Genomic DNA, 10,210 nt, shown 5'->3' on the forward strand with positions numbered 1-10,210 from the left:
ATTTGGATACTGTTGAGGGACCAGGTACTCATTGGGTGGCATACGCAAAACGGGGAACATGCGCCATATATTTTGATAGTTTTGGCAATCTTCAACCACCGAGGGAACTGATACAATATTTGAAGAATAGTGTAATTGAGTATAATCACATGCCTTATCAGCGTTATAATCAAAGCAATTGTGGACAGCTGTGTTTACAGTTTCTGCTGACAGTTGACAATCAATTTAAGGATAATCATTGTACGCTTTAACTCCAGTATCCGTTGGAATATGTCGTTGACGCTAACGCTCACCGGGCAAAATAGTATTCTCGCAGTAAGCTATTTTCCAGCCATCGATTTGAGCAATGGTGATTACGAACTCGGTCTTATGGACTTTGAAACATATTACACAATATCGAATGTAAATTTGTCAAATAATAAATTTTACTATGATAATGATGATAAGGAAATCATTATTCCCGAGGGATCTTATGAGCTGGACGACATTCACATGTATTTGCAACGATCGCTTTCATGGGATAATGAAGGGAACCCGCCCTTGATGCTTAGAGCTAACAACAATACGATGAAGAGCGAAATCAGGTGTAATTATAGCATAAATTTTACCAAACCCAATACTATTGGCTCGTTACTGGGGTTTTCAACGAATCGGGTGCTACAACCACGAAAATGGCACGAATCGGATACATCAATCAATATAATGAATGTAAATATCATTCGCATTGAATGCAACGTGACAGCTGGCACTTACAGCAATAACAAGTGTGCGCACACGATACATGAGTTTTCGCCTACCGTTCCACCAGGATATAAGATATCGGAAAGACCAACACAGATCATTTACCTTCCGATTACTGCACGAAGCATTTCGGATTTGACGATTCGCGTTGTGAATCAAGACGATCAATTGCTCGATTTTCGAGGGGAACAGATCACCGTTCGATTGCATGTGCGGAGACAACGACTGTAGTAGGAGATGCTTGTGCTGAACGAAGGGGAGCAAGTGAAACAGACGACGCATGAAAATAAAGAGAAGACAATTCAATCGCTTGCACACCACACTGTATCGAATATTGACTGTCTAAAACCATCAGGCGAGAGGACAATTCGATCACCCACAAAACTTACTGCATCGAATGTTGAATTTCTGAAATCGTTGGGTTTTGTTGTACGAAATGACTAATATCTTAAACATTGGAAGCGAACCGATCTTTGATGATCGCATTGTCAAGATTGAGACTCACACATACAACCCATACGCCAACACAACGTTTGGACACAACGATGAGATACGAATACCTATACAACAGCAGGATTTATACACGCTACCATGTGAGAGCTTTCTATACGTTGAAGGAAGATTCATAGTAAAGAAGCCAAACAATGAGTTGGATGCATTCCTCGGAAATAATTGTGTTGCGTTTATGTTTGATGAAATTCGATATGAACTCAATGGTGTGGAGATCGATCGTAACAGAAACGTTGGGATAACAAGTACCATCAAAACATTTGTGTCCTCAACATATGACAAATCGTTAATTTTACGGAATGCTGGATGGGCCGCACAATCAAACATACCGACAGGTTACTTTAACTTTTGTGTACCACTCAATATGCTGTTGGGGTTTTGCGAAGATTACAAGCGTATAGTAGTCAACGCTCGACATGAACTCATTCTTATACGCGCTCGCAATGATAGCAACTGCATCATTGCAAATTCCGCGCTGGAGCCGGAGATCGAATTACTAAAGATACAGTGGCGAATGCCGCGCATTATACTGAATGATACGAATAAACTATCGATGTTGCGGATTTTGGAAAGCGGACAATACTTAAGCATGAGTTTTCGTTCGTGGGACCTGTATGAGTACCCATTATTGCAAAGTACAACAAAACATTCGTGGGCTGTTAAAACTGCAACTCAGCTGGAGAAGCCGCGATACGTCATTTTTGCGCTGCAGACTGGTCGGAAGAATAACATGTCTAAAGATGCCAGCAATTTCGATGAATGTAACTTGACCAATGTGAAACTGTATCTAAACTCTGACTTTTATCCATATGATGACTTGAATCTTGATTTTGATAAAAACAGATATGCTATTCTTTTTTATATGTATGCACGTTTTCGTAAAGCTTATTATGGATACGACTGTTACGAAACGCTTTGCAACAGGGAGAACTTTTCGTTGTATGGACCGTTTGTAGTCATCGATTGTTCGAGACAGAACGAATCAATCAAGAGCGCTACCATAGATGTGCGAATAGAATTTGATTGTAAAGAAAACGTGCCAGCAAATACTACCGCCTATTGTCTTATTTTACATGATCGTGTTGTCGAATACTGTCCCCTGTCCAACGTTGTGCGCAAGATTACATAAACTGTAACATCAGCAATGTTTGTAATATATATATATAACAGGCGGACACGCCGCATTGCAACATAGTTTCAAAGATATTTTCATGATGGTACCAACATTTGTCGACATACAAGGATTCGTTAGCGACACAGAGTTTGTTGTAAAGGAAGTGGCAGTGTTGAAAAAAGGAAGCACTCTAGCGCATTATATCTTCCAAAGTCCATATTCATGGTGTTTATTATCTGCGCCCGATAAATCACGAGCTACTTGGGTGACGAAGAATCATCACGGACTGTCGTGGGACGACGGTTTTATACCCTACAGCATGAGCAAAATGCTTATTACATCGGCAATAGTAGATGAGTCAAACCCAATCGTCTATGTTAAAGGGCTTCAAAAGCGTGATTGGTTAACCAACATGGTGGCTGAACATATTAATGCTGAGAACATCGATGCTGATTATGGTGATATTGAATGCTTAAAAAATCTTGATTGTGCAAACACATGGCGATGTGGTAACCATAAAAAGACATGCGCTATGCAAAATGTATTTAAATTATACAATTGGTGGTTAAAATATCAAAAATAAATGTACCTTTTTTGATTTGCAAAATGTATTTAAATTATGCAATTGGTGGTTAAAATATTGGAAATAAATGTATCTTTTTGAATCAATTTATGTCATTTAAAAAATACATCTAATTTCCCCATCCTCCTCCTTCCTAGAAATTTTTATAAAATTATGAACTTTCAGAATATGTCTAAAAATCTTTTAATGTTTTTGCAAGCTTCTGAAAAACATGTACTTATTAGTTATGGTTGAAATATTGGATATAAATGTATCTTTTTATAAAATTATGAACTTTAGAATAAATCTAAAACCATTGATGTCGATTACGAAGATATCAAGTGTTTGAAAAATCTCGATTGTGCTAATACATTGTAATCCAACAACCATGAAAAGACTTGTGTTTTACAAAAATGTTAAATTATACAGCGAGTGGTTGAAATATCAGAAATAATTTTTTTTTTTTTTTTTTTTTTTTTTTTTACTGTGAACTTTTCCTAATGTAAAATTAATAACAAATTGGGGTGAGGGAGATGTGTAGAGAAACCATGTATATATAAATTCTTTTATTACATACCATAATTACATACATAAAAAATATATATATAATGAAATGAATAAAAAATATAAAAATTACATGAAAATATAAATAAAAAATATATATATATTGAAAAATGAATAAGAAATATAAAAATTACATAAAAAATATAAATAAAAAATATATATATTGAAAAATGAATAAGAAATATAAAAATTATGTAAAAATATAAATAAAAATATATAATGAAAAAATGAATGAAAAAATATAAAAATTATTAATATAAATTGTCGCAAATTATTACTGCCTGCCTCGAGATTTTGTAGAGCGGGATTTTTTTAATTGCTGCAACGCACCCCATACAATGTAGTGGATCGGCAAGTTTATATATTTGTGTACCGCATTTACCACAATATAATATACTATAACGGCCATCAAACATCGACGACGTTACCAAAATATGTGTCGGCTCTTTGTCATACTCAATATTTTCATAGCTTGGCAGCGCGTCTAGGCATTCCTTGCAGATACGGTATGGCTCCCGCCTCCGCCTATAGCACTTGCCTCCCCATATGCAGTGTCTCTTATTAATAACATTGTATCTTACTGAAAGTAAGACGGCTTCCGCATATGGACGAGTCCCAGCTGCGCTACCTCTTGCTGTGTGGGGGGCGAGAATGTTCATATTAGAATATTATATTTTGTAATCGATTGTTAAAATATGATACAAACTAATGTGATAAAAATTATTTCTGTTTTACATACCTTCGACCCACTTGTCTGCAACCATTATTAAACAATTTTTTTATTTTTATGTAAAAAAATTTATGAAATCACTTTCGGCTATAAATGGTATGGACTGGTCGTACAACTCTTTATACAGGGTGTCCCGTAAATAGTGTAAGAGCCGGAAATGTGGGGTAGCTGAGACGATTCTGAACAACAATTTCCTTTGCAAAAATGTCGGATGGAGCTTCGTTTTTGAATTATTAACGAAAAACACTGACGAATCACGACGCGCGCCTGCCGCGCGCTCAGGGCCGTCCGAACTAAGAGAGCCACCGTGTCGGGTAGGTAGCAAGATGTGCATCGGAGATACGTCGAGGAACGAATACAAATAATTAAAAATACTACCACCGCAACTGTTACCTCTGCGGATTGGATAAATCAGCCAGCTAAATCGAATTTATTAATTATTTGTATTCGCTGTTTCCAAGAAAGAAGAAATAAAATGTGGGAAGATGCTCTCGGAATTTTTAGGAAATTAATTCTTCGCACCTGAGTGACGCTTCTCGCCAGAGTGTGTTAAAATTAAAATAAGAATTATTTTCAGAAAATTAAAATAAATACGGTAAGAACCATTTGTAATCGTTTGTTATTAAAAACTGTACAAGAAAAGCAAACTGGATTTGTGCATACCGAAACATTCCTCGAATGCAAAGGCTTTAATAGAGAAATAATTGAAATTCGACTTACCCATTTACTAGCAAGTTGCTCTGCTGCGCTGACAATAAGGCCCGGTTAGTGCACTCCTGTCGATCACGGAAAGGTCGAAGACCTCAATAAAAAACAGCTGATGGGACGGCCCGGTCACTGCACCCGCTTCTTACCCCGAAAATGTAAAAGTGAAAAGTGTTAGTGACCGTGCTGCGAAGTGTTTTCGGGGTAAGAAGCGAGTGCAGTGACCGGGCCGTCCCATCAGCTGATTTTTATTGGGGTCTTCGACCTTTCCATGATTGACAGGGGTGCACTAACCGGCCCTATTGCAACTTGCAAGTAAATGGGTAAGGCGAATTTCAATTAATTCTCTATTAACCCCTTGCATGCGAAGAATGTTTCGGTACGCACAAATCCAGCCTGCTTTTCCAGTACAGTTTTTAATAACAAACGATTACAAATGGTTCTTACCGTATTTATTTTAATTTTCTGAATATAATTCTCATTTTAATTTTAACACACTCTGGCGAGAAGCGTCATTCAGGTGCGAAGAATTAATTTCCTAAAAATTCCGAGAGCATCTTCCCACATTTTATTCCTTCTTCCTTGGAAACAGCGAATACAAATAATTAATAAATTCGATTTAGCTGGCTGATTTATCCAATCCGCAGAGGTAACAGTTGCGGTGGTAGTATTTTTAATTATTTGTATTCGTTCCTCGACGTATCTCCGATGCACATCTTGCTACCTACCCGACACGGTGGCTCTCTTAGTTCGGACGGCCCTGAGCGCGCGGCAGGCGCGTGTCGTGATTCGTCAGTGTTTTTCGTTAATAATTCAAAGACGAAGCTCCATCCGACATTTTTGCAAAGGAAATTGTTGTTCAGAATCGTCTCAGCTACCCCACATTTCCGGCTCTTACACTATTTACGGGACACCCTGTATAGTGCATTACTCGAGTGGGGGAGGACTTGGTCTTCTTAGGAATGGGAGTGGTACTCGCTCGTATCTGCCAACATTAGTAGAATTGTATGCCTTCAGCTTCTCCCACAACATTCTGCAAACTTTGCGTTCTTGGATCTTTTATGGTTTCTCCCCACAGCATTCTGCAAACTTTGCATTCTTGGATCTTTTATGGTGTTACAAACATATGTATATTGGTATGTCTAAAGCGGTATTTTATAATGCCCCCACGGCAGCGTCTTGGTTGAATATGGTACAATATATCGTTTGTCATCGTTTGGACTCAAAGCAATTTTTGTTTCTGATACCGTGTACACTTCATGCAACATGGATCTTATACACGATTGGTGACAAATCTTTTCAACCTCACCCATCAAACATTGCACATAATCATCAAATGTTATAGTTCGCGCTACAACATTACTCTTGACACCTTTCACCTTTTTCGTATCTTTCTTACCATCGACTTGTATGGCATACATTTTCGCTCTCAATCCAACAAATTCCGTCATAATCGCACCATTATTTTCATCTTTCATTAAACCTGGTACCTTCTTATTAGCAAGCGGAATACCATATCGATTATCTGTGGGATAATCGCTCGTGTCAAAGCGGGTAATATCGCGTATCATAAGTTCATAAATATCGTCACACTCGATGTGATAGATTAGACTGTCTGTATCGGTATACATAATTTTACATTTATTCCTATGTGTGGGTAACATGTAATCGTAATGGAATTCATACAAACAAATCTTAGATATATCTAGTATACACATGCCCACATAGATTGGTTTGTTAAATTTTACGAACAATTTATGCAGTTCGATCGCAACTAGGTTTTCCGAAAATATCCTGCGACTGTGGAAATTTGGTTTAGCGATTAGTGCCTCTGCACCGTATCTCCCTCCCCATTTCGTTACTAATTTGACATCTACATGATTGCGCACATTCTCCATGGTTTTACCAAACACTGCATTATTCATTAACTTATATAAATTTTTCTCAAAATCGTTTGTAGCAAGAGTTCTGAACTTTGTATTTAGTTCGATGTAATCGCGAAGCCATGGGGATTGGGAAAACTGTAATACGCGGTGAACTTCAGTTACGCGAAGGCCGTGACGAATACATTGCTGCAGATTGCGATAGTGTATTACGTAACGCTTCTTATCGTATAGAGTTGCGAGGAGCTTCTCCTGACGCTTGCCAGGCGGTTTATCATGTGTTGGGCAGAACGGTAGGTCAGTGTGTGAATCATGCAGATGTTGCGGATACTCCAGATCGACTTCCAAAATATACCCCGTCGATGAGTCTAACGCTACGGTCATTACATCTACATCTTTGTTGTTGACCCACTGAAAATTGGCACATGGTAATGGTTGACACATTGCCCAGCCGTACAAATTATTTACATCGAAATACATTAAATATGACGACGGTTGCGATGGATCGTGCGACTGCGTGTATTTGTTGTTGGCTCGTGCGCGTCTGTTGGAACATTGACTCAAACCACCACGTATACCACGTTCGATAAATAGGACCATGTCGATATCGGTAAGAAGTTCGAAATTGATACGTGTATGCTTCAGCATGGCATCCCATGTAAAACCAGGCAAAGTATAATAGTGCGCGGGGTCGAGTCCATAACTTGCGATGCAACTATTGCGAAAATTTTCAAAAATATCAGCCAACAGCAAGACATCCGTCTTCAGATACAAATCGCTATACTCGCCGAGCGTTTCAATGGAGAACCGCTTCCACACGTTGACAGCGTGTGCGTAGTCGTTTTCGGATACTGTATCGCCAGTTAAGGAACTGTAAAATGAATTGCGTGATGGTAAACATGATTGGTCCAACTTTTCAATACAGTCAATGTACTCGTATGGAAACACCCCTTTTCGCGTCAATAAATCAAAATCTTCCGCAGATAATTTTTGAAACTCGGACCGTGTAATTTCAAGTTTATCTTTACTAAGAAAAGATACCAATTTCTCGAGACTTGTATTTAAAAATTTAAATGAATCGATGAATTGCAATTTTATGCGCTTGCGCGAGTTTGATTCTTCATTCGCGTTTTCAACGTATTTTGTAAATGAAATGTACTTCTCTTTTGTTATCGGCAATACAGTGACATCACCCTCAAATGCTGTGGCTATCTCCTTGATAATAAAATATGAATCATAACCGGATAAATTGTGAAAGACTATAGGGATGGCAAATGCGTCTTTATAATTTAGATTGTGATTTGAATGTGCAGGACCTCTGTACTGACCGGTTAAGTGGCAATGATCGCGTACTCGCATATCATCTCGCGTAAACGGTGTTTCGCATATATGGCAGTGTGTTGCCGTATTAAAATTTCGTAATTGTTCAGCTGATAAATTTTCCATGGGTACATTGGTCGATAAGATGGACTTTACACGATGTGACAAATCTTGAAGTTGTCTCACAAACCATGATACGCAATCAGGATCGCGACGACATTGAAACGTAGATAACGAGTCGTCGTACGAGCACCGCACATAATATCCCACGCTAAATACTCGATGATGCTGGTACGTGTATCTTGACGCTTCTCGATCAGTATCCGTTTTCTCCAGGATGCATTCCAGATCGGCATACACGATAAACGGAACACGCTCTTTCCTGTTGTAGTTGCTGAAGCTGAGCCACTTACTGCAATCATCATTTGGCAATATGATTGCACAATCGTTCATCTTCTCACAATCCATGGTGTGAGCTTTCAGCTTCTCATTCGAACTAAAGTAGTGTAAGCATCTGCAATAAGAGGCATAATTTTTATCTAACATAAAATATTTAAAAGATTTATTATATACATACCTATCACAAAAGTATTTCCTGCCATTATGTTTACTCAATTGTGTGCATACGAGGCGAGATAAGTTCTTAATCCATGTGAAATGTCCCACGTCGTTTGCTCCTTCTAAATACAACAAATTTACATGTCTTTCCATCTTCTTATCGGTGACTCGTATTGGTAACACCTTCTTATTCTCAATGGTATAGACATTGATGGAGATGTTGTTGATATGTTCAAACTTTTTAATTTGGTTCAATGTCATTGGAAATTCAATATCCTGGATATTCAACACTGTTGTATAATGAGGATATGACGATGCGAGAGATACGTGACTTTCGGCTGGATACAGAGCGGCCACCACCGACCACGCAAAACATGCATTGTCCGTCGAGCATACATTGATTACTGCTTTCTTTAGTCGTACCTCTCGCGGTAATTGTATGGCACATCCTGCATGCATTGGCATATATTTATTTACATTAACAATTAAATTCAGTATCCGCGACAGCGCCCACCCACTATCGCGTTCCTGAAATTCGTCTAAGGATGCTAGAATGGGTTCGATGACACGTAAATCATACCATTCGCGTAGGTCAGACAAGCGAAAAAGTTCACAATTTTTCGTGTTAACACTTTTGTTTGCACATTTGTTACCAGCAACAAATTCACCATTAAGTATAGTATTTATTTTTACACTATCATGTTTCAGCACAATGTTTCGCACATGATCGACTACAATATCCCTCGCATCTTCGAGAAAATTGCGAGGTTCTATGTGGTTAGAATTTATCACTGCACCGGTCAATATACGGTTAACGAAAGCTGTATCAATTTCACGCCATCTGAGTCTTGCACTATGTCCAGCACCCGCATGTACAAATCGATTGCGTGTCGAATCTTTTAGACTTTCTAATCTAGCGATACGAGCAATCAATGATTGTTTTTCACCGATTGAGAGTCGCAGTCTCTTGATTCGGCTTTGTTCCTCCAACGAATCGAGATAATCGCCAAATCGATGTTCCCATAAATTGTATTCTTCCATCGACCTTAATTGAGCGGCTTGCTCGTACAGCTCCTGCTCTTGATGATCCATACTGTCGTCTTTTGTGTTAATGTGTATAGTGATGCATACGATATATTACAAAAAATCACTGTTCTCGATGATACTTTCGGTGATGCTCGCGATATATTACAGAAATCTGTGTCCGCGAATGCGCTGTTATAGGTTTTGCAGAGGTTGTGTTTTTTGCGCGTGTTCATCCACAAATGTATTGTATACGTTTTTTGCACATGTTCAGTGTAATCTAAAACACCTTGCAAAAAAGTTGCGCTTTTCGCAGAAGAACATGTAACATAAAATAGTAAGAAGGGGGAACAACGTGTACGTAAAAATGGTTGGGGTTCAATAACTCGCACAATTCATGGATCGAACACGAGTTGCAACGCGTTGCAAATTCCGACGTGTATCTAGTTGAAAAAGTATTGCGTAAGAAGGGGAACAACGTGTACGTAAAATGGTTGGGG

At 38.5% G+C, this 10,210-nt stretch overlaps 1 protein-coding gene across 1 annotated transcript; it reads right to left on the reverse strand.

Annotated features, from left to right (window-relative positions):
* Nucleotides 1-5,920: 5,920 nt before the first annotated feature.
* Nucleotides 5,921-9,779, reverse strand: LOC143350581 (uncharacterized). The gene is made up of 2 exons (XM_076782658.1): nucleotides 8,707-9,779; nucleotides 5,921-6,008 (listed from the first exon to the last, which is right to left on the reverse strand). Exons 1-2 carry the CDS (start codon nucleotides 9,777-9,779, stop codon nucleotides 5,921-5,923), a joined length of 1,161 nt encoding a protein of 386 aa, XP_076638773.1.
* Nucleotides 9,780-10,210: the final 431 nt, after the last annotated feature.

The sequence above is a fragment of the Colletes latitarsis genome, unplaced genomic scaffold, assembly GCF_051014445.1.
Source record: "Colletes latitarsis isolate SP2378_abdomen unplaced genomic scaffold, iyColLati1 scaffold0006, whole genome shotgun sequence".
In the NCBI taxonomy this organism is placed as follows: domain Eukaryota; kingdom Metazoa; phylum Arthropoda; class Insecta; order Hymenoptera; family Colletidae; genus Colletes; species Colletes latitarsis.